This window comes from Peromyscus leucopus, chromosome 23 (genome assembly GCF_004664715.2).
Source record: "Peromyscus leucopus breed LL Stock chromosome 23, UCI_PerLeu_2.1, whole genome shotgun sequence".
In the NCBI taxonomy this organism is placed as follows: domain Eukaryota; kingdom Metazoa; phylum Chordata; class Mammalia; order Rodentia; family Cricetidae; genus Peromyscus; species Peromyscus leucopus.
Window position 1 is genome coordinate 40,253,955 of NC_051082.1, and position 24,659 is coordinate 40,278,613.

Consider the following 24,659-nt stretch of genomic DNA (forward strand, 5'->3'; position numbering starts at 1 on the left):
GACATGTGTGAAGAGAAAGTTATGAGGAAGATAGGTGGAGAGTGAAAGATATAAAAGGAGCGGGGGGGGGCCGGGGGGGGGCCCCCCGATAAGCAGGGCAGTGGTGGTGCACACCTTTAATCCCGGCACTGGGGAGGCAGAGGCAGGAGGATCTTTGAATTTGAGACCAGCCTGGTCTGCAGAGTGGGACAGTTCTAGGACAGCCAGGGATCCACAGAGAAACCCTGTCTCAAAAAACAAAACAAAACAAAACAAAACAAAAACCTCCCCGCCAAACTTGGAGGGGCTGGAGAGGTAGCTCTGAGGCTAAGAGCTATATACTAATGTTCACAGACATACATTCCAGCAAAACACTCACACACATAAATTAAAAACAAAAATCACGGACAGAACTACATCTTTATAAGACGTAGAGAGAGGATGCGGCAGTTGTGTCCACACCGTTGCCAGCTGTAAAAGCTTCTGCACTAACCACAGTGGTCTGTTGGTCAGTCCAGGGAAGGACTCCACACTGGCCTGGGTAGAAATGGCTGCCAGGGTTCACAAAGCCTTTTCATGGCCAAAAGTCTGGCCTGGGGTTTTTGAAACAGGACATTTGAAGCCAGACTCACTGTCACCAAACAGCTGCAGTTGTCCTGTAGCTTCCTCTGTGGAGGGTGACAGAGGAGGGCTCCGAAACCAAAGCATTGACGTGGCTTTCACCTCAAAGGGGATAAGAGACAGTTTATTCTGGAGCCCAATCTGAATGACTGTGGCTCAGGAAGACACATTTAGGTCATTCCAAATCCCACGTTCCAGCATCATAGTAGTTTTAAGTTTTTATAGCAGCAGAAGAAAGTTCTAGGTCAAAGCACTTTTTTATTTTTATTTATTTTTTTGGTTTTTTTGAGACAGGGTTTCTCTGTGTCACTATGGCTGACCTAAAACTCCCTCTGTAGACCAGGCTGGCCTTGAACTCAGAGATCCACCTGTCCCTGCCCCCTGAGTGCTGGGATTAAAGGCGTGTGCCACCACTCAGCAGTCAAGGCACCTTTTAAACACACTGGAAACATTAAGTAGAGAGTTACAGCCAGGCAGAGAAATCTCAGCTGTATGCCTCAGATGTTATCTGATGACATTTAGCCTTTTAGTTGGTGGATTTTAAAGGTTGTTAAGTTAATGCAGCCCAAAGGTTTTATCTGTTACTCACAGGATGTTAGGTCAGGCACAGAGGTGGGCAAGGAATGGCTATTTACTGAGGCTGAACAGTCAGAGATAAGTTTTAATTAGGCCCCAGACCTGCCACCTCCCAACCCCCGGCAAACACTGGAGCTCTAGTCAGTCAATCAGCGCTGCAGAGGTTCAGTTGAAGATACAATTGCTTTTTGGAAACTTTCTTATTAAAAGATACACTGGCCCGACACTGGTGATAGCAAGATCCAGGACAGGCACCAAAACTACATGGAGAAACCCTGTCTCATAAATAATAAATAAATAAATAAATAAACAAACAAATAAATAGATAAAAGATGCACTGTTAAGCCTGGTGCTGCATGCCTTTAATCCCAGCACTCAGCAAAGTTCTGGGATAGTCAGAGCTAAAGAGAAACCCCCATCCTGAAAAATAAAAAACAAACCAGGAAAAGATACACTGCACTGGTATCAGAGATGCACTGTTTATACTGTTGTCTAGAAGGTTCCATCATCAAGGATGGGAAAAATGTTGTCATCAGTTAGCGTTGACCTGCCTTGCCCTCTGTGTTGCTCAGGGAAGAGCCCCATTTCTCTTCTGGCATGCAGCGCCTTGGGGTAACTCAGTTTGGTTTTCCACTGGACACAGGAAAAAGCACAAGACTATAGTAGTTCAAGACAACACTGTAGAGCGGGGTGTGCATGTTATCACACACCTGTAATACAAATGATGTGGGAGGCCAAGGCAGAATGACCAAGAGTTCAAGGCCAGGCTGGGTAACTTAACAAGACCCTGTGGAATTAAAAGAAGCACTGGGAATGTACCTTAGTGGTAGAGTTCTAGCCTAGCAAACAAAAATGAAACAAAAATCCCAGGCTAGGCATAGTGGCCCATGCCTTTAATCCCAGCTCTAGTGAGGCAGAGGCAGGAGGATCTCTGTGAATTCAAGGTCAGTCTGGTCTACAGAGGGAGTTCCAGGACAGTCAGGGTGAGACCATCTTGAAAAAAAGCAAAACCAACCAAACACAACAAAACCCAAATCTCACCCAAACAAACAGAACACCTGTAGTCAGACTTTTCCTGTTCCTCCTGCCAGCTCCCAAATAACCACTCAGAGTTCATATTAATTACAAAGCTCAGCCAATAGCTTAGGCTTGTTTCTAACTATCTTTTACAACTTAAATTTTTATTTTTGTTTAAATTTTTATTAATTTACTTTCTGCCTTGTGGCTTTATTACTTTTATTCTATACTGCCCATGCTGCCTCCTCTCACTCAGTCTGGCTGGAGACTCTGAATCTCTGCCCTTCTTCTTCCCAGCATCCTGTCTGCCCCAAAAATCCTGCCTAGCTATTGGCCATTCAGCTTTTTATTAAACCAACCCAAGTGACAAATCTTTCCAGGGTACAAAAAGATTATTCCACAACAAACACCAGCTGGGCATGGTGGCATGCACTTGTCATCCCAGTGTTAAGAGATTCATTGTCACAGGCTGTGTCCCAACAAGCCAGGTTTGGCCACTCGTCCTCAATAATTAAAAAGAGCCGCCGTGCGACAGTGGCACACGCCTTTAATCCCAGCACTCGGGAGGCAGAGGCAGGTGGACCTCTGAGTTCGAGGCCAGCCTGGTCTACAGAGTAAGATCCAGGACAGGCACCAAAACTGCACAGAGAAACCCTGTCTAGAAAAACAACAACAACAAAAGCTGAATCCATAGCAAATCAGAAAAAGATTTACTCAATGTGGCCACAATGGGAAGAAGGACACAGAGCTTCAGGCTCTCCCCAAGTCCCAACTCCAGGGGCCTGACACTGACACAGATAGGGTTAGGGTTCCAACAGAAGGCAAGAGATCGGCATAAGGAAGCTGTCTGGCTTGGGTGTGGTCAGTTCCATCATTGTCCCAGCTCTGCGTCTTTCCTCACCCTCGGCTGACAAACTATAAGCCATTTTTGTGGAGATAAGTTCTTCCTGTGGCTGCCCCAAGGGCTTCAACCTTTTCTTCTTTTGGGGGGATATCCTTAGGAGGAGTCTAATATCGTGGGGTCCTTTGTTTCAAGGATCTGATAACCAAAGAGGCAGGCCAGTTTCACCAGCACTCAGGAGGCTGATGGATTGCTGTGAGTTCTAGGTCAACCTGGGCTACACAGTGAGGTCTAGGCTAGCCTGGGCTACAGAGTAAGATTCTGTTTCTCAGGTGTTGGGGGTGAGAGATAGTTTATTCCTGAGCCAAATATTAATGATCATGTCCTGGAAACAGAGACTTATGTTACCCCAAATCCCACGTTTCAGCGTGGGAGCAGTGGAGAAGTTTTCATAGTAACAGAACAAAGAAAGTTATGAATCAAGGAACTTTAAAAACACATTAGTGGTGGTGCCAAAGAAATGGCTCAGGGATTAAGAGCAGTGGCTGCTCTTCCACAGGACCCAGGTTCAATTACCAGCATGCACAAGGTGGCTCACAAACATCTGACACTATTTCAGGGGATCTGTTGTCTTCATCTGGTCTCCAAGGGCACCATGCATGCACATGAAACACTCATACACAGAATAAAATAAAACAAACACAAAAAAAAAACTGGTGGAAACATTAAGTAGGTGGTTACATCAAAGTAGAGAAATCCCAGCTATATGCCTCACGTGTTATCTGATGACTCTTAAGCCTTTTGGTTGGCAGAAAGTGGCTTTTGTTAATATATTCCAAGAGGTTTTTTTGCTTTGCTTTGCTTTGTTTTGTTTTGTTTTGGTTTGGTTGAGACAAGGTTTCTCTGTGTAACAGCCCTAGCTGTCCTGGAACTCGCTCTGTGGACAAGGTTGTCCTTTAACTCGTAGAGATGCGCCTGGCTCTGCCTCCCCAGTCTTGGGATTAAAAGCGCGTGCCACCACCGCCCAGCTCCAAGAGATTTTTATCCATTAGTCACACCATGTTAGGGCTGACACAGAGGCGGCTAAGCAATGGGTGTGTACAGGGCTAAAGACAGCCCAAGACAAACCGTCATCAGGCTCTGGACCTGCAACATAACTGAAGTCCATCAGCCAATCCGCCTTCGCAGACACAATTTTTTCCCAGGAACTCTCATTCACAGAGGAAAGAGAGAGAGAGAAACAAGCTAACCAACCAAAACTCAAAAACATTGCCCAAGTCAAAACACCGCAACCCGTGTATACACAGTAGCAAGATTCAGGGGACATTCAACTTCCTTAAAATTTGTTCCCTCCGCAGACTGTGCTATTCCACACATTACGGAGCACTCAGCTGCGGTGGAAGAGCTCCTTGTGGGCCGGCGGGGACAACCGGGCTCAGCTTTGGTTCCAGGTTCCTTGGCAATTCCTTGGGGGAATGTAGAATAGCTGTTTATTCTCACGCGCAGCAAACTCCGGACGCGCCTGTGGCGCACGTACTACATTCTTTACGGCTCGTTTTTCTCAGATCTCGCGAGACCCCGGCGGAAGTCTCGCGAGGCGTGGGCGCCGGCGGAGAGGAGGGAGATCCGAGCGTCAGCTGCGGCGCCGGACTGCTCGGCTGAGGTTAGTGACAGAGTGGCGGGGTTTGCGTGCTGGGTCGCCGCGCGCGCTGCCGGGGCCGCAGCGAGGAGGCCGTGGGACGGAGCTGTCCGCCGCGATCGGGCATGCACACAGCCCGGGCCGGCCCCTGTCGCGCGCCTCCTCTTTGCAGGGTCTCGGGTGTCGCGCTCCCGGGGCCGGGGTGCATGGCCTCCCACCCGTGTGTCCCGCTGCAGGACGCGGGGAGGCGTGCCTGGACCGGGAGTGGGGGGCGGCGTGGCCTGTGGGCCGAAGGGCCCCGGGGTCGGGGTCGGTTACCTCCTTGGACCCCGTAGGTCCGGGAGATCGAACTCCACTTGACAGTCTTGGCGGCAACCCCCTGTAAGCGCAGGATCCTAGCTCAAGCCTACGTTATTTATTCGTTTATTTTTGGCGGTACTAGAGATTGAACATAGGACTTCATGCGTGTTAGGCAAGCACTCTACCAATGAACTGTGTCTCTAGCCCCTTTAAAAATTTAGTTGATTAATTAACGTGTGTGTGTGTGTGTGTATGTGTGTATGTATGTATGTATGTATGTATGTATGTATGTATGTATGAGTATGTGTACACGTTCATGCACATGCCAGGGTTTCCTATGGAGGAGGACAGCTTGCAGGAGTTGGTTTTCTCCTTCCACCATATGGAAGGGATGGGACCCTACTTGTCTGGCTTGACCCTAAGTGCATTACAGACTGAGCTGTCTGTGGGCCCCATTCCCCCCAACCTCACCCCCCAGTATTGAACCTAGGGCTTCGTGCCTGCTACCCATCCTCAGATGTCTTCTTATTCTGTGATAAGTCTTCCAGCCTGGCCTTGAACTCCTTTTGTAGCCCAGGCAGGCCTTGAACTTGCAACCAGCCCTTGAATTTGTCTCAGCCTCCTGAGTACCTGGGGAAGACAGACCTGTGCCACCAATTGTCAGGTTCCCAGGCTGTCCCTTGGCTGAGACCAGAAAGAAAGTGTGTACCTGTCAGCTCAGGAGCCATCCTGAGCTGCAGCCAGTGTCCTGGGAGGAGGGGCGTGGTCTGCTGTCTGGAAGTTCAGGGTTCTTGTACAGCTTTAGGTACTTGTGTCGTGTTGTAGCCCCTGAAACCCCAGCTCTTCATGCTAGTGTGTTAGTGGCTGAGTTCTCGGTGGCCGGAGGGGGCAGGACAGACGTGTGGATTTTCTTTTGATCCTGGAGAACAGAGGCCTGCTTCTTCCCTCCGTGCATGTTGCTCACCTGGCCCGCCAGCTTTTGCTTTGCTGTGTGTGTAATTGGGGTGCACACCAAGGTTATGGTTAAGTGGGAAATTCAGGCTACATTTCTAAAAATAAACTTTTTTTTTTTTTTTTTTTTTTTTTTGAGATTGGGTATAGCTCTCTGTCACCTGGGTCTGGCTGTGTAACCAAGGCTAGCCCAGAACTCATGATCTTGCCTCCTCCTCTCAAGTGCTTGGGTTAGACATTCCTTTTCTTCTCAAAGACCTTTCTCAGATGGAGAAATGCTTGGGCTCCTTTGCCCTTGACCCCTCCACCTACCACAAGGAATCCCAATACCTTACCCGATCCTTCAGTCTAACCTGGCATGACGTCTACGCCAGCGTCTCCATCCTCTCCCAGAAGGCTGTGAAGGGCTTTCGGAAGACTTGACAAGGGACCACAAGCTCATTGGTTCGATTAATGTTCCATGGGCTGACTCTGAGTGTGAGTACCAGGACAGCTCAGGGGGACTCCAGAAGAGGGGCTACATGATGATTCTGCTCTTGATAGGAAACTGAGGAGGTTTGGGGTCCACTGCCCCTTCCACCACCATGACCTCTGAACTCAGGGCAGCACTGTTAGTTGCTGGAAAGCCTATTTTGTTCCTATTGGATAAAGAGCCTTCTTCAGACTTACCAGAATATTCTGGACCTATCCTAGGGTCCTTTCTCTGTTCTGGCAAGGAGGAGGGTCAACAGGGGCTAGTTAAAGGATGGCCGACCTGTTGCCTAATCCTGGATCTCTCTGCTTTTGTTGTGAGGGTACTCCATAGACACCCCCCCCTTTTTAAATTTTAATTCTTCTTCTTCTTTTTTTTTTTTTTTTTTTGAGACAAGGTTTCTCTGTGTAACCCTGGCTGTCCTAGAATTTACTCTGTAGACCAGGCTGGTCTTAAACTCAGAGATCTGCCTGCCTCTGCCACCTGAGTGCTGGGATTAAATTTTTGCCCGCCCCCTCCCGGCATAGACCCTATTCTTAAAAAAGCTCTCACGGGTGTGAATTCCAAGGCGTACAGTGTCACAGTGTAGGACACAGTTCTTCCCTTCTCTGTGCATCATGGGGATCAAACTCAACAGGCTTGGTGACAAGCGTCTTTACCCAGTAAGCCATTTCTCCAGCCCCACTCCAGGTAATTTTCAACCCTCACAGTCATTAAAGTTACAGACATTCCACACTGATCCCGCCATTCCAAACTAAGCAGAGCGCCAACCAGGGGGACGGCATCCCTATATTGTCCTCTACCCTTACAGGACCTAGTTCTCTCCACCTGACTCGTCGCCACCTGTCATTGCTTGATGATCAAGAACCTTGGCACACATGTCTCCTGCCTGTGCGCTCCAGCTTTTCAATTTTTCCTAGTTCCTAGCTTTAGTCTGACAGCTGGATGCTACCTGCTGTCTTCATCCGGGTCTCTGATGAGCGCCCTGGACCTGCCGTCACGGCCCCTGCATCAGCCTGGATCAACATGTAAATCTCCACCTCACCTGCTCCCCCTGGCCCATCCCTGCTACTGATCTGAGAAGAGCCTCAGGCTCTCCCTTTCTCTGTCCACTGGTCTCCAGCTCAGCCGCGTAAGCCTCCTCTGGCTGCTAACCCACCTTTCGCGCAAGGCCTGCTTGTCCTCTGCCCTGCTGGGGTGGGGCTGGGCATTGCCACACAGGTCCTTCTCACTTGTCAGGCTTCCTTCTCCGGGGTCTCGTCTTCTCTCTGCGATGTCACCCTCACTTCCTCTCCTGCAGTCACCAGAGCACCGCTCTGAGAGCTTTCCCTTTTGGAAGTCCACGCACACTGCGGGAATCCCGTCTCTCGCCGCCCTCCGTGTCCCTTTAACCTCCCACCATCAGCACCTCAGCTGCTTTTGCAGCCCGGCTGCCCTTGGAAATGCTCAACTGGCTCTCAGCCCACTGGCCTCAGCCTTGCTCTCTTACTTTTTTCTTTTATTTTTTCTTTTTCCTTCCCTCCCTCTTTCTTTCCCTCCCTCTTTCCTTCCTTCCTTCCTCCCTCCCTTCCTTCCTTCCTTCCTTCCTTCCTTCTTTCCTTCCCTCCTTCCCTCCTTCCCTCCCTCCCTCCCTCCCCCCTTCCTCCTTTCTTCCTTCTTTGGTTTTTTGAGACAGGGTCACTCTATGTAACCTGGGCTGTCCTAGAACTCACTGTAGACCAGCGCTGGGGTTAAAGTGTGCCCCCCACACCCGTCTCACTGTTCTCTCCTTATGCACTCTCCACCACCCAGCTCTGTACCCTACCTACTGCAGGGGTACTTCCCCTGGCACCGTGGGAACCCGTCAGCCTCCTGTGAGTGCTGCCCTCCTGGTTTATATCCAGTATGGGAAAAGGAGGTGACTGTCCTAGACAACTGGGACATGACTCCAAATGTTCCTCTTAGTGACTCTGCTCTTTGGTATCACTTCCCGGGAGTCTTCCTCCTCTGTGGGTGTGTACTACGCCCACCTGCCCCCGGGAGGTCAGGTCTTTGTACCCTCATCCACCATCCCAGCATGGAGCTCCTTCCTCTCCGAGCCTCCACTTGCTCCCACTCCAAAGAGGGCCTGTCATCTTATTTGCCTTCTTATGGGCTTAGGTGTCCCCTCCCTGTCCTCGGTGTCACCTGCATGTCATACTTCTGAGAGCTCTGGTGATGCCTCCAAAAACTCCAAGGCCGAGTCTCAGGACTTTGACAACAAAACGTGGACACGTGGGGACAGTGTTCTCTGAGATGTTGGCTGCCATGGTGGGTTCGGTTCCCAGGGCCCCTCCTCACCTTTGAACTCGTTACTCCCCCATAACAGGAACCTCTTCCTGTGGTGGGTCTGGCCGGTGGGATACCACAGGCCCTCCCACAGTGACACCCCATCTAGCATGAAACAGTCAGTCACCACAGCTCCCCTACCAGTGGCCTGCCCCCCCCCCCTCTTTATAAAGCACAGGGCAGGGATTCATTTCTCTTTCTTTCTTTTCTTTTTTTTTTTTTTTTTTTTGGTGGTGGTGGGTTCCCTTTTCAAATCTAGGTGGAAGAGAATGGTTTTAGCAATTAGAAAAATACAAATCCAGGATTTGACCACTGAAAGTTATTTACAACAGTGTGTGTGTGTGTGTGTGTGTGTGTGTGTTTGTGTGTGTTTGGTAGATGGGATGGGACTGTAAGATGCTTCACATTCCCGATCTCCCTCCATCCCCAGAGTCTAGTACATGTTTACTTAGGAAAGAGACACACAGGTGATTCCTAAGCTGGAGGTTTGAACTTGAGGAAGGCAGCTCTAAAAACCTAGGCAGGAGAAATGCCCTCCCTAGCCCAGTTCTGGTCTTTAGGGAGGCCCCTCCACAGACACTCCCATAATAAACCCGTGCTACTGCTTAGTCACCTGCTCCTTGTCTTGTTTCTTCACCCCAAATACCTCGAACCCGAAAAACACCAGCATGGCCAGGTATTGGGATGGTCACTGGTTGCTTATTTATTTGTTTGTTTGTTTATTCATTTGTGGCCGTAATGAGGGCTTCAAGCATGCTGGGCAAACGCTCTGGCACTGCACTGCATCCCCAGCCCTCTGAGACCAGGTCTCACTAAGTTGCTTAGCTGGGCCTTGAACCTGCACTCATGCCTCCCGAGTGTCTGGGATGACAGGCCTGTGACACCAGGCCGTATGCCCCCCTCTTTCAGTTTTCCCAGCCGTGACTTGGCTGGGAGGCCAACTCTAGCCTGACTCTCAGCTCACAGGCTAGCCAGATTAGTTGGTATCCTGTCTGCCCCCCATCCTCCCCATCCTGGTTCTGGAAAGTTGCGGTTCTACTCAAGAGGGTGAAGTTTGAACTGGCTCTTCAGCTGCCTGTGTAGCAGCATGGCTCCTGTAGGTTGAAAACACAGTGTCAGGCCACTCGGCCAGATAGCAAGACCAAGTCTCAAAGAAGAGGAGCTCGGCATGGTAGTGCGTGCCTTTAATGTAGACACTCTGTGAGTTTGGGGCCAGCCTGTTCTACATGGCGAGTTCCAGGTCAACTGGGGTTATAGAGTGAGAGCTTTTCTTAATACAAAACAAACTCTCACACACAAAAATCTGTTTAGAAACTTAAAAACAAAAGTAAAAAACAAAACAAAAAACCCAAAAAAAGCACTCTGCAAGAAGCCTGGCTTAGCTGATGTGCTGGGAGCCGGTGTGTGTAAATGTACCTACTGAGTGTCAACAGTGGTACCATCTAGCATTGCCCTTTTGGTTCCTTTCCAAGGTGGGTTATCACCCAAGTGAGTTTATGGGTGAGGCTTAGTTAAGTCTAGGACCTGCAGGACCCCTCTTTATGTGAGCCCCAGTTAGAGGCAGTGGGGGCATTGAGCAACATTGCTGGTACCCACATTGCTGGGGCTGCCATCACCTGATTGTTGAGTGCTTATTTCTGATTCCCAGAGGCCACTTTTGTGTGAGTGTAGCTTTGGGAGGTGTGTCCCTGGTCCTCTGAGCACCTCCTTCCAGGAGCTGATTGTCTGCCAGTCTGTGTGCAGACGAACCCTCAGATGGTGGCTTGGGGTTGAGGATTTGTGGTATGACGTTTTACAATTAAAATCTCTCTCTCTCTCTCTCTCTCTCTCTCTCTCTCTCTCTCTCTCTCTCTCTCTCTCTCTCTCTCTCTCTCTCTGTGTGTGTGTGTGCTCCATAGGTGGAGGTCAGGAAAACTTTGGGTGTTGATTCTCGTCGTCCATTTTGTTAGAGACACAATTTCTTGTTCAGTGCTGTGTGTGCAAGGCTGTGTGGCCTGTGAGCCCTGGAGGATGCTTTTATAGTAGGAGTGTTATTACAGATACTTGCCACCATGCCCAGGTTTCTGAGGAATCAACCTCATGTCTTTCTACTACAGGCACATGGTGCCATGGTGTGAGCGAAGGACCATGGCACTGCTCTTCTGTGGGCTCTGGGGGTGACGCTCAGGTCGTCAGGCTTTACTTACTGCTTTTACCACAGAGTCGTCTCACTTGCTCTGTTTTTAAGTTTTTTATTTCTAATTGTGTGTGTGTGTGTGTGTGTGTGTGTGTGTGTGTGTGTGTGTGCATATGAGTGCAGTGTATAGGGAGGCCAGAAGAGGGCACTGGCTGCCCTGGAACTGGAATTACAGGGTGATGAATTATCAGCCTGATGTGGGTGCTGGGAACTGAACTTGGGTCCTCTGCAAGAGCAGTAAACACTCAAATGCTGAGCTCTCTTTTATCCCCCACCCTCTTTTTTTTTTTTTTTTTTTTTGAGATAGGGTCTTTCTATGCAGTCCTGACTGACCTGGAACTTGCTGTGTAGACCAGGCTAGCCTTGAACTTAGAAATCTGCCTGCCTCTGTCTGAGTGTTGGGATTAAAGCCTATGCTACCCAGTTCTTTTTTTTTTTTTTTTTTTCTTCTTTCTTATAAGTCAGGGTCTTATGTTTCTCAAGCTAGTCTCGTACTCATGTAGCTGGGGCTGGCCTTGAACTTCTGACCCTTGCCTCTACCTGCTGATATCATAGACATACCATGTGGCATGGTTTTGCGCCTCATTTTTCTCTCTGCATTGTTGGCAGTATTGGCTTCAGGTTAATGTGGAACACATGGTGGTTGACCCCACAAGGGTCCTGGGAGTGGGCTTTGCCATAGACTGCATGTAGGAAGGCCGGCTCTGACTTTCGTTTTGTCTCCCTGAAGGAGCGAGCGTGACCATGGAAGACCTGGGGGAGAACACCACAGTCCTGTCCACCCTGAGGTCTCTGAATAACTTCATTTCTCAGCGAGTGGAGGGAGGATCAGGCCTGGATGTGTCCACCACTGCCTCAGGGTCCCTACAGCTGCAGTATGAGCAGAACATGCAGGTGAGTGGCCTGCTGGGTGGGTCTCTGGGCAAACATTTGGCCTGGGTGGCTCCAAATCAAGCCCTGTATAGTGAGTGGGTCAGCATGAGCTAGTCTTGGAGGCATTTATGTGTCCTGCAGATACTTGTAGGCATTTATCACCCCAAGCAGTAGACGGAGACCCAGGGCCTGCCCTGAACCATGCTGGGTAGAGGCTGCCTTGGTCGCCCCTGAGTGGGTGCTTTTGATGTGGGTTCTGGGAGTGAACTCAGGTTCTCACACTTGGGAGACACATCCTTCACCAACTGAGCCATCTCCCACAGGGTGGCTTTATTTATTTATTGATTTTTTACTTATTTATTTATTTATTTTTTGAGACAGGGTCTCACTGTGTAGTCCTGGCTGTCCTGTAACTCACTATGCAGACCAGGCTGGCTTTGAACACACTAAGATCTGCCCACCTTTGCTTCCCAAGCGCTGGGAATAAAGGTGTGTACCACTGTGCCCGGCCCCGCAGAGGGTGCCTTTTGCTGGCAGAAGTTTACTGTGATTTGTAGTCCTATTTCACCTCATGTTCTAATTCCTCAGATTGCTCCAATGGATACAGTTCCAAAGGGGCCAGGTCTCCTGGAGGAAGAGCTTCAGGCCCCAAAGTTGCAGCCCCAGCCGGGTCCGGGTTCGGGCTTCTGGGTCCAAGGAGGGCAGTGCTGTTTCAGCCTTGCCTGGTCCTGTCAGCACCAGTGACCATGCTGTGCTGCTGGGGCTTCTGTGCTCACCTCTTTCCTGTTCTCCATCTGCTCTGGAGTGGTTCCGTGATGAGTCAGGAGCTTCTTTTGCTCTGGAAGCCCTGATGACACTTATACACTGCCGGGCAAAGTGGACAATGTCTGTGAGCATTGGGGTGGTGACCAAATCACTGTTTGTCACAGTACTAGCCCGTACACAGCTTTTTGGTGGCAAGCACTGTCTTTCATCGCCAGAGTAGGTTGTTTATAACAGTGTCCCTTTGGCATTGAAGCATCCCCTCTCCACCTCCTTTCTTGAGTATTGAACCCAGAATCTCTCTTTTTTTGTTTTTTTTAAAGATAGGGTTTCTGTGTTTAGTCCTTGCTGGCCTGGAACTCACTTTGTAGACTAGGCTGGCCCTGAACTCAGAGATCTGCCTGCCTCTGCCTCCTGAGTGCTAGGATTAAAGGTGTGCGCCACCACCCCACCCCCACCCCCACCCCCGAGCTGAACCCTGGATCTTGTACATGCTAAACAATCATTCTATCACTAAGCTGCACTTTCAGTATCTGAGGTCACTAGGCACTGTGTGGGGCTCTCCCACAGGCTAGGAGTCCTCTCCTCTGCAGAAGCTCTAGCTTTCTGAGACTAGAGGTGGATGTGGTACACTTGGGAGATGGAGGCAGAGGTGTTGTGAGTTGAGGCTAGCCTAGGCTACATAACAAGACCCTGCCACTAAAACAAAGACCTGGAATGTGAAGGGACTTCACACCTCTTGCTAGCAGGAAGGAGTGGAAATGAGGTGAGATGGGAATAAAGACATAATTTTGTGGGCTAGTGAGACGACTCAGTGGATAGAGGGCTGGCTGTGCAAGCAGGAGGACCGGAGTTCGGATCCCCAGTTCCCATGCAAACATCTGACATATGTCTGTAAGCCTGTTGCTCAGAGGGGGCAGGAGGTAGAGACAGGAGCTCATCAGCCAGCCTAGGGAACAGATGAGCCCTAGGTTCAGTAAGTGGTCCTAAGAAAATGAGGTGGAGGTCATCAAGGAAAACACCCAAAGTTGACCTCTGACCTCTAGGAATATACATACATGCCCACCCACATGAACACATTCACATAACACACACACACACACACACACACACACACACACACACACACATACACATACCCCAAGTGCACAGGTCGAGGGATGGGGAAGACTTGGCCTTGGCATAGGCAGCCTGGATAGTTCGTTGGTGTGCGGGATACACAGCAGAATCCCTGGCCTCTTCCCACTAGGTGTCAGTTGTCCACACACCTCTAACCCTTTGTGGCAACTAGAATGTCTCTAGACAGCGCCAGATGTTCCTAGGGGGCTGAACTGCCCTCTGTGGGTAGTCTGAGGTTCTGATTTAAAGCGCGTGTGAGAACCCCAGGAATGTGTCTGGATGAGACACTGGCTCAGAAAGTGGTGCCACCTGAGGTTCTGTGAGCACCTAGGGTGTGTTGTGGAGTCGGGCAATAAGGCCCCAGGGAGTCGGTGACTCCATGACAGGGAGTGGCACTTCTCTGGGCTCCTGGACAACTGGCTTGCTTGTACGTAGTCACCCTCTGTCGGGCAGTTCAGTTTCTGTGGCTCCCCAGTTCTGGGCTTCTGGCAGTCACTCCTGTCTGTCTTCTGGTTGTCCAGGCACTAGCCAGGAGCTATGGGTTGTGAAGATGTGCTGGAGGTCTCCAGCCAGCCTGTGGCCAGGGAGTCCCTGGGGTTGATGCACTGACAGAGTTCCTAGGCTTGGAGATCCGCCTGTAATCCCCGAACTTGGGAATCGAGGCAGGAGGATCCCAGCAAGTTCCAGGCCTGCCAGGACTGCAGAGCGAGACCCTGCCTCAAAAAATCAAAACCCAAAGTTAATCATGGTGTGGTGGCACGTGTCTGTCACCCAGCTCTGCAGGGGGTAGGATGGGCCAGCCATGACTATGTAACAAGTTTGAGGCAAGCCTGAGCTGCATAAAACTCTGTTACAAGCCAACAGCCAGTCAACTGAGAGTCGTGGCTGTGCCTTGAACTGTGCTCCTGTAACCCTCGTACTCCAGAGCTACTTAGGAGGGTCCCAGGTTGCAGGCTAGCCTTGGCAACTTGGTGTAGCTACAACAGGCTGGTGTGGTTCAGTGGAAGAGTGCTGGCCTAATATGTGTGAGACAGGTTCAGGACTCCATCGTCAGCACTGGGGAGGGAGGGAGGGAGGGAGGGAGGAGGGGAGGGAGGGAGGGAGGGGGAGAGATAGAGGGGTCTGGGTCTAAACCTCAAATTCAAAGTAGGAGAGAGAGACGACCACAGGGAGGGACATGGGCAGGTTCCAGGGCCAGCATTAGCCCAGGTTGACAACTCAGCATGGAAGTAGACCTCTGTCCTCACTCTGCGAACTATCCAGCTCCAAACAGCACAACTCCTGACTGGCTAGAATTTAGAAGTTAGAATTGATGATCAAAGCATCGAGCCCCGGGCGTCCAGACGCCTAACTCTAGAGCAGTCAGCTTACACTGGTGTTAGCTGCCATGTTTGTGGTGGCTTGTTGGCTGTAGAAACACAAAACGCACCCTCTCTCTTCAAACAAGCTCACACCATGTCACTTTCTTTTTTTAAATTTATTTTATTTATCTATTTTTTTTTTAAGGTGTGAGTACTCTGTCTGCATGTATTCCTACATGCCACCAGAGGGCATCACATTCCATTATAGAAGGTTGTGAGCCACCACGTGGGTGCTGGGAATTGAACTCAGGTCCTCTGCAAGAGCAGCCAGCACTCTTAAACCGCTGAGCCATCTCTCCAGCCCACAATGTCACTTTCAAATCCATCCTCTGCCTCCCTCTTCTTGCTCCTCGTGTGCACACGCATATACGTGTGTATATGGAGGCCAGAGGTTGACGCTGGATGTCTTCCTCAGCGGCTCTCTACCGTATTCTTTTGAGATGGGGTCTTTCTCTGAAGCTGGGGCGTGCCAGTTTGGCTGTCTGGCTGGGCTGGCGAGCCCCAGGATCTTCTTGCCTCCACCTTTCCAGTGCTGGGATTGCAAATGCTCACAGCCGCACCTGGCTTTTTCTTTTTATTTCTTCCTTCATTTGTTTTTTGTTCTGAGAAACAGGGTCTCTATTATGTAGCTCTGCTGGGACTCACAGAGATCCACCTGCCTCTGCTTCCCAGGTAGGGAATTAAAGGCATGGGCCACCATGCCCGGCCTGTGGTTTTTTTCTCTTTTATCTGGGTGCTGAGGATCTGAACTCAGGTCCTCATGCCCATGTGGTGTCTTGGTTATTTTTCCTGTTGCTCTGATATAATTCCTTGACAAAAGCAACTTAAGGAAGAAAGGGTTTCTTCTGTCACAGCAGAAGGGTGGAGAAGTCAAGGCAGCAGGCGCTTGAAGCAGCCGGTCCCGTCACACCCACATCGGAAGCAGAGAGGCGAATGCACGCTCTGCCCAGGGAATGGTGCCACCCACAGTGGGCAGGTTTTCCCACTTCAGCTCAAGATAATCCTCTACAGGCGTGCCCAGGGGCCCATCTTCCAGGTCACACTAGATCCTTCAGGTTGACAGTTAGCTCCTAACAAGACTGTTGGACTGACCCTGGACCCTCTCCTTTCTAATCTTTCTTGCTGCCTCCCACTCATTTCCAAATAGGAACTCAGGCTTAGGACAGTGCCTTGCTGGGGCAGTGTGCAGAGTTCAGCTATTTCCCTCCCTCCCTCCCTCCCTCCCTCCTCCCTCCCTCCCTCCTTCCCTCCTCCCTCCCTTTCTCCCTCCTCCCCATTCATTTATTTATTTATTTATTTATTTATTTATTTATTTATTTATTTATTTATTTATTTATTTACTTGAGGCAGGGTTTCTCTATGTAGCTTTGCACCTTTCCTGGATCTCACTCTGTAGCCCAGGCTGGCCTTGAACTCACAGAGATCTTCCTGCTTCTGCTGGGATTAAAGGCGTGCGCCACCGTGCGCTCGGCTTCCCCTTCTTTTTTAAGGCAGGACCTTGTTATGCAGCAGTCCTTTTGCCTCAGCCTCCTTGTGCTCAGTGCTGGCCTTGAGGCTTGTCACTTGCCTTATCTGACCGGCTACTGAGCCTGTCTTCTCTCTTTGGATGTCACCTGTTCAGCTGGAGGAACGAGCAGAGCAGATCCGCTCGAAGTCCTACCTCATCCAAGTGGAGCGGGAGAAGATGCAGATGGAGCTGAGCCACAAGAGGGCTCGCGTGGAGCTGGAGCGAGTTGCCAACACCAGTGCCCGGAACTACGAGGTGGGTCCAGCCAGCCCCAGCAGGCAAAGGGCCAACCTGGGACCCAGCTGGTGGGGCCAGAGGCACTGGGCGTTCTTCTGTGGCCACCCGATGCTAGCAAGTTGGAGAAGGGGGCCTGATGTGGGGATGACTGTCGGGGCTCTGCCGTGTCTGATGCTCAGGGATCCTGTGTTGTGGGCAGACCTGCCTCTCACCGGCCTCTGCTTCCCCTCTTCTCTAGAGGAGTTGCAGTGCAGTCCGGAAGAAATACTAGGTGCTGGGGTAGGGGTGGGCTAGGGTGACAGGCTCAGGAAGTTGCAGGCTTGCAGAGAATTTTGGGGTCTGTGTAGTGTCTTTCCAGAGCCTTAGGAAAGTGTCCTGTCATGGGGTGGGCACGGGGAAGTGCAGCCCCATGATTTGGGGGATGTACAGAACAGGAACCTCTAATTTCCCATTTATGTATGTGTGGGTGTGGGTGTGGGTGTGGGTGCACGTGAATGCAAAGGCAGTGGGGCAGGCACCTTAGTGTCGTCCTTAGGAATGCCGCCCACCTCCTTTGGGACAGAGTTTCTCATGGGCTGTTGGCCAGAGGGCCTCGGGTCCTCCTTCCTCTGCCTCCTACAGCTAAGAGTAAGTGTGCCCCTTGTACTCTTGACTTCTTATGTGGGCTCTGGGGATGGGGCTCTGAGGTCCTCAGGCTTGCAAAGCAAGCACTACCAACCGAGCCATACTCCTGCTTCAGTTTATTACTAACTTTGCTGGGGCTTCCCAGGACCCTGGTCAGTATGGGAATGCCACTGTGACTCAGATGGTGCATCAGAAGGTCTGTGTGACCTTCCCTTTCCTGTGATGGCCGCCTGCCTGTCCTTGTCTGACACGCCCATCACAGTCTGTCTTGAGCTGGTGGGGATGGCTGTCACCTTCCTTGGCATGGTTGGGCAGATTTAAGTCTGGCATACAGAGTGCCAGCTGTGGTGTGCTGTCCTGGTGTGGTGAGCTAAAACTCAAGTCCCCTTGTTAGGGTCCTGTGTTGGTTACTTTCCTTGTTGCTGTGACTGAACACCATACAAAAGTAACTTAAGGAAGGAAGGGAGGATTGGTTTTTGTCTTACAGTTCAAGGGTGCACGGTCCATCATGGCGGGAAGGCACGGTGGCAGGAACAGGAGGCGGTTGGTTCCGTCACATCCACAGTCAGGAAGCAGAGAGATGGATGCTGGTGCTCAGTGTTTCTCCTTTTTATTCAGTTTGAGATCTCAGACCTGGATCAGGCTGCCGGTGTCAGGGTGGGTTTTCCATCCTTAGCTAAACCCCTCTGAGGAAACATCGTCATAGACATCCCTGAAGGTATGTCTTCTAGGCCATTCTAGATCTTGACAAGTTGACAGTCAAGATGAACCGTAACACGTCCTGTGCTGGTGGCCTTGTCCTGCCTCTCAGGCATATCCCTCAAGGGCAGAGCCTGTCTGCTGCCGTGGGTCTCCAGTGTGCAGTGCTGATGTGGCCTCATGGGCAGGGAGGACATTTGAGTGAGGGAGGGATGGTGACTGGGTCTGGTGACTCCTCTTGGGGAGAAACTGCGCAGCAGTGGTGGCAGAGCGAGGTCCTGGCCCTTCCGACTCCCGGCTGCCTTCCCAGAGGCCTGTTCTTCTCCGTCCTGCTCAGAGACACTCTACGGGTGGGGTGAGCCTTATGGTCTGGAGCTGTCAGCCTGTCCCTTGGAGTCTTGACATCTGCAGTGGCTTTGCTGGGACTGCTGCTCATTTGATGGTGGGTAGAGAAGCGAGGTCAGCGAGGGAGGCGCCCCTCCCACCCTGAATAGCTACCGAGGGGGAGACTGGAGATCTGGGGAGCTGTCTGAACAACTCCCCTTCTGTGTTGGGCTGGCAGTGCTAGAGTGCTTTCTGGCTTCAGCAGTACTGGGGTCCGTCCCTCCCTTTCCTGTCTCCCCTGCCTTCCCCCTCAGTTGCAGAGCCTCACAGAGCAGGCCTCCCTGACTCGCAGAAGGGTCTTCCTGCTGGTTTGAGGTGGCTTTGCAGGTCCCTTGGGTCCCTTCAAGGTGTGGTTCAGCCTGCCTTCCCCTAGGGGCTGTAGCTCTGTCTGTGTCTGTGTGTCAAACCTGCCTTGGTTAGGGGCTGCAGCCTGTGTGCATGTGTTGAGCCTGCAGCCCTGTGTGCATGTGTTGAGCCTGCCTTGGTAGAGGCTGCAGCCCTGTGTGCATGTGTTGAGCCTGCCTTGGTTAGGGCTGCAGCCCTGTGTGCATGTGTCGAGCCTGCCTTGGTAGGGGCTGCAGGCCTATTTTAGACACAGGTGACATCTGCCCTCATTGAGTAGGATTGGCTGCTGAAGTTCTTGGTGGCTCTGAGTGGAGCTTGGGTGGGTGGCTTCTGCTTTGGTCAGAGTGACCATTCTTAGCATGCTCCCCAGACTCAGTTGGAGAGAGGTCCAAGGCTGACATAAGCCTCATGTTCCTGCTAGGGTAGTCACAGTGTGTGACTGAACCTTAGTAGTGTCCCCTAGCTCTCTGGGCCACACAGCTCTCCTGGTATTAGTGTGGTGTGTGTGATGGACACTTGGGGCAGCAGTGGTCCTGCCTGCAGGCTGCCATCCACCTCCCTTCCAGTCTGCGGTCATCTTCTCCGTGGGGAGTCTCAACGCATTTTAATGACAGCCTGAGCATGGCCAGACAAGATCTGCTGGCGCTGCAGAAGCTCAGCTTCATTCCAAGGTCAAGTCTGAATTGTAGATTTTCCGTGCTTTATCTCTTCTTGCAAGGAGGGTGGTGGTGAGCAGATGGTGTGACGAGTGTATAGTGTGGTCCATGCCAATTGCCTCTCAGAGTGGGAGCCACCATGCTGCCGCTCCAGGAGCCCTGGCACCCAGGTCTCTTGTCCCATCCTCTGTGCATCACACTCCCTGACCAAGTTCTTCCTTCTCCACAGCGTGAGGTCGATCGTAACCAGGAGCTCCTGGCACGCATTCGACAACTCCAGGAGTGTAAGGCCACAGCGGAAGAGAAGATGCGGGAGCAGCTGGAGCGTCACAGGCTGTGCAAGCAGAGCCTGGATGCTGCCAGCCAGCAGCTTCGGGAACGAGAGGATGGCCTGGCTGCAGCCAAGGAGGTGAGCACAGGCTGGTACCTGAGCCTTAGACTCACCCTGGTGCAGATGGTTGTTCTCTAAGAAAAAAAGAATGCATAGACCCATAATTCAACATGGTGACAGCAAAGACATCTTCATTTTTTTTTTCATCTGTTTGTGTGTGTGAGCACACATACATGTGGGTGGGTACATGTGTGTGCGTATGTCTGTGGAGGCCAGAGACCAACCTTGGCTGTTTTTTTTCTCAGTTGCTGTTTTTATTTTAAAGATTTATTTTTCATTATACACAAACATAGATATGTGCCTATTAGTGCAGGTGCCCATGAAGACCAGAAGAGGGCATCAGATCCTCTGGACCTGGAATTCAAAAGCAGTTGTGAGACGCCCGAGGTGGGTGCTGAGAACCTAACTTGGATAGTCTGTACAGCCCCACATGCTGAGCCCTCTCTCCAACATCCCTCCCACCCCCACGCTGTATTTTAAGACTGGATTTCTCTCTGACCCAAGACTTACCAATTAGGCTGTACTCTAGGCCAGCAAACCATAGGAACTGGGCACCTGTCTCTGTCCCTGCTACTGGGATTCCTAGCATCATCACCCCAGTTCTTGGGTAGAACTCAGGCCTTCATGCTTGCACGACACACATGTCACTGACTAAGCCGTCTCTGCAACATGCACCTTCATTTTAAATGCACATGTCATGAGTGACTGCATTTTAGGGACTATAATCACAGTACAGACACCATTTTTTCCATTCTACAGGGTCAATGAGTATGTTGACTATAAGTCTTTTTTTTCTGTTTGGGGCAAGGTCTCCCTTTGTTGCCCAGGCTGGCTTTGAACTTGAGACAGTCTGCCTGCCCTAGTCTCTGAAGTCCTGGGATGACAAGAGTGAGCTGCCCCACGTTTCTGAATGTGGTCTTGGTAAATGTGAATTAGAGTTGGCTGGCCCATTGTTTTTATGTTCTCATGTCTGTGCAGTCTGTGGCTTCCTGTGTGAGCCCATTGGGTTCCCCAACATTGCTATGCTTGGGCAAACCAGGTTCAGGGGACAGGCCCCTGAGGAGCTCCCGGGCTGCTGCCACCACAGCCACTGTGAAGTATTGGTGTCACTGTCATCTTGTCTGTCATGGAGAGGGAATGTTCTGGAAGTTCCTTTTTTCCCCAGAAGTTGTAAGTAGGTGCCTGTGAATTTGCATGTCTTTGATTACCAGCGAGCTCTGTTAGCATCAGAGATTGCCTTTGAACCAGGGTGCAGGTGCGCCGCAGTCCAGGGAAGCTGCTGGTGTGTTTTGGAGGTTGCCTGAGTGTGGGTGTGGAGGGAGTCGGACCCCCCCAGGCCTCCCGCCCCTGTGTTCAAGATCACAGGTGCCGGAAGGGAACAGCTGAGAGCTCCAGGGGCCAGCCGCATGGCATCATTGGTATTCTGTCCCCGCACCTTCTCCACTTGATAGATCCTCGGAGCGGGCTGCGGGTTATTTTTGCCTCTGCAGCGCCAGGGAGCATGTTAAGGTTGTTGGCGCATCTGTCTTCCGAAGCAAGTCTTGGCAGGAGAGGAGCCGTGATCTGTTTCCAGACGAGTGGGCGCTTGCTTCACAGAGACCTGGCCCGGCTCCTTGGCCCTTCCGTGGTAGAGGAGGCCCCTGCATACCCACCCTCAGTGAAGAGTAGAAGAGGCTCGATGGCCCCTCCTAGGGAAGCCTTTCCAGGTCCGAAGTCACAAAGCCTCCTCTGCAGTTTTCCGTCTCGGGCTCTGATTTACACCTCCCCACCCTCCCCCTGCTGTTCTTCATTCATCTGTTCACTCGCTGGTTCACCCCTCCCCGTGACGCTTGTCCTTCATCAGGGCAGGCTGTCCCTGCCGTAGCACCCAATACCTGTGTATGTTGCTGAATCAGAGAGACCTCTAAAAGGTGGTACTCACTGTTAGACGATGTATGCAGGTGCACACACATTGTGTTCATGTGCAGGTCTTTGTCAGTCACTGTCAACCTTATTTTGTGACATGGGGTCTCTTAGTAGACGACCTGGGGTTGTCTTCTGGCCTGATTGGCCGGCCAGCAAATTCCAGGGGTCTCTGTCTGCCTCCTTAGCAGTGGGACTGCAGGAGTGTGGTGCCACCCCTAGTGTCCTAGTCAGGGTTTCTGTTGCCATGACAACACACCGTGACCAAAAGCAACTTGGGGAGGCAAGAGTGTTCTTCAGCTTTCAGTCAGTCCGTCATGAAAAGAAGTCAGGGCAGGCACCAAGGCAGGAGCTGGAGGCAAGAACGGAAGCAGAGGCCATGGAGGAACTCTGCTTACTGGCTTCTCCTCATGGCTTGCTCCAACTGCCTTATAGCACCCAGGGTGGCACCACCCCAAGTGAGCCGGGCCGTCCCACATTAATCACCAGTCAAGGAAATGCTCCGTGGGTTTGCTCACAGCTCAGCCTGGTGGGAGTGTTTTCTGAATGGATGGTCCCTCATCCGAAATGACTGTACCTATTGACAAGCAGACCTGAGACTAGCCAGTACACCTAAACTAGCCAGTATACCTAAACCAGCCAGTGCACCTAAACTAGCCAGTACACCTAAACCAGCCAGGACACCTAAACTAGCCAGCACACCTCAACTAGCCAGTACACCTCAACTAAACTAGCCAGTACACCTAAACTAGCCAGCACACCTCAACTAGCCAGTACACCTCAACTAAACTAGCCAGTACACCTAAACTAGCCAGTATACCTAAACTAGCCAGCACACCTAAACTAGCCAGCACACCTAAACTAGCCAGTACACCGAAACTAGCCAGTACACCTAAACCAGCCAGTACACCTAAACTAGCCAGTACACCTAACTTATACACGACTGCCGGGGGTCTGGGCTAGCCTCATGTCTGTGCAGCAAACTGACTGAATCATTCCCTAGTTTCCTGATTTAAAAAAAAGATTTTATTATGTGATGAGTGTTTTGCTGGCTTTATCACAGTATGCTGCATACATGTCTGGTGCCACAGAAGCCAGAAGAGGCCATCAGGCCCCTGGAATGGAGTTATAGATGCTTGCAGGCTTCTGTGGGTGCCGGGAAATGAACCCAGTTTTCTGGAAAAGTGGACAGTGCGTTTAGGCCATGAGCTGTATCTCCAGTCCCCTGAATTTTGTTTGTTTTTGAAACAGAGTCTCCCTGTGTAGCCCAGGCTATCTCCTCAGACTTCCTGTTTAACTCAGCCTCAAACTTGCATGCCTCCAGCCTCAGGCTCTCAAGTGCTAGGATTAAAGGTGTGGGTATTGTTGTCTGGTTTGAACATGTTCTTTTTTATTTTAATTCTTTGAAAGTTTATTCTTACTAGCATGTGTGATGTGTGTATGTGCATTTGTGGAGGTCAGAGGTCAACTTTGGAGTTGGCTTCTCTCCTTTATGAGTTCTTTCTGAGTGGCAAGCTTTACCTGCTCAGCTGTCCCACCAGCCCTGGTGTTTGGTGGTTTTTTTTTTTTTTTTTCTTTTCTTTTCTTTTTGAGACAAGGATTTATGTATTTCCAGCCGGATTCAAACTAGCTATGTAGCCAAAAATTTTGTTGAGAGAATTTTCTCCCTGGGAGGGTGCTAGGCTCTACTCCTCCTCCTCTAAGGTACAAATGGTAAACCAGAGTTACCCTTGGGGAATCAGTGAATTTATGCTTCCTAAGAGAGCATGTGTGGCAGGGTGACCCCAAAGCAGCCACACTATGAAGTCTGCACCCAGTATGGATGCTGGCTTCCCCATAGCTGTGTAGATACAGCCTTCTTCCTTTAGTCCTTCCCAGCCCGTGTATTCTAGCCCCTCCCCGATTGAGAACAAGTGGGTGGGTAGAGTGGTTGGAGTAGCTGGCTGCTCCAGATAGCTCTGGTGACCCTCCACATCCCTCCTGTGACGCGCCGTCTACCATCCCCAAGCCCAGCTGAGATGATCTTGTACAAGCAGGTCCAACGAAGGCAAGAAGGTAGCAGCTGTTTGCTTGGGAGAGTAGTGTTAGGTAACAATGGCCTTGACTTCTGATCCTCCTGCCTCTACCTCTTCCCGTGCCGGTATTACAGGCATGTGCTATCACACTCTGTTGGACATGTTCTCAATACCTTCATAGTCTGCGTGTTGTGATAAGGTGCAGGCTATTATGATGTGGGGTTCCCCAAGCCAGCTTCCCACTGGATGTGGGTGTAACACTGCTACATCTTAGTGGCTTGTCAAGCCCAGGGGCCACTTTCTAGAGGGTGCTACTTAGAGAGAGAGCTCTTAGACCTCAGTGTAGGGCCACCCAGCATCACTTATGGTCTTTTCTGGTTCCATCCATTTTGGTGAGATTTCTTTGCAATTGGCTTCAAGCCACTGTTTGCAAATGTTAATTCATGTAGCAGTTGTAAGTGGGCTGGCTTCTCTGAGTGACCAGGCCAGCTTGCTCTTTCTAGGAAAACAGCTGGGGAAATCCGCTGGGGAGGTGTGGGTGGAGCAAGGGTGGAGATTCATGCAAGTCCCTTTGGGTGGACATTCAGTGTTGTCACATGTACTTTCTGTCCTTCCTTGAGTCTGCTGCTCAGGGCCTACTGGCTTTGCTCAAGACTGTGCTTTGTCCAAGCACTATGGTTCTCCATTAGCTTCTGGCCCAGGTTGCTTGCTTCGCTTTTCCTTATCCTGGGGGACTTTTATGATAGGAATTTTAGGCAAGTGCTCCCTCTGAGCCACCCCTAGCCCCTCACTGGGGATTCTAGGCAAGTGTTCCCACAGAGTCACACCCCAGCCCCTCACTGGGGATTCTAGGCAGGTGCTCTACCACTGAGCCACACCCCAGCCCCTCACTGGGGGATTCTAGG

General features: G+C 51.0%; 1 protein-coding gene across 1 annotated transcript in view; it reads left to right on the plus strand.

Moving 5' to 3' along the window:
- Window positions 1-4,625: 4,625 nt before the first annotated feature.
- The window catches only part of Mad1l1 (mitotic arrest deficient 1 like 1), a 326,242-nt gene continuing 306,208 nt past the window's right edge, over window positions 4,626-24,659 (plus strand). Inside the window, 4 exon segments of the mRNA XM_028859735.2 lie at window positions 4,626-4,697; window positions 11,610-11,773; window positions 16,616-16,756; window positions 19,676-19,855. Of these exon segments, the coding sequence (XP_028715568.1) occupies window positions 11,624-11,773; window positions 16,616-16,756; window positions 19,676-19,855 (471 nt within the window). The 5' untranslated portion in view covers window positions 4,626-4,697; window positions 11,610-11,623.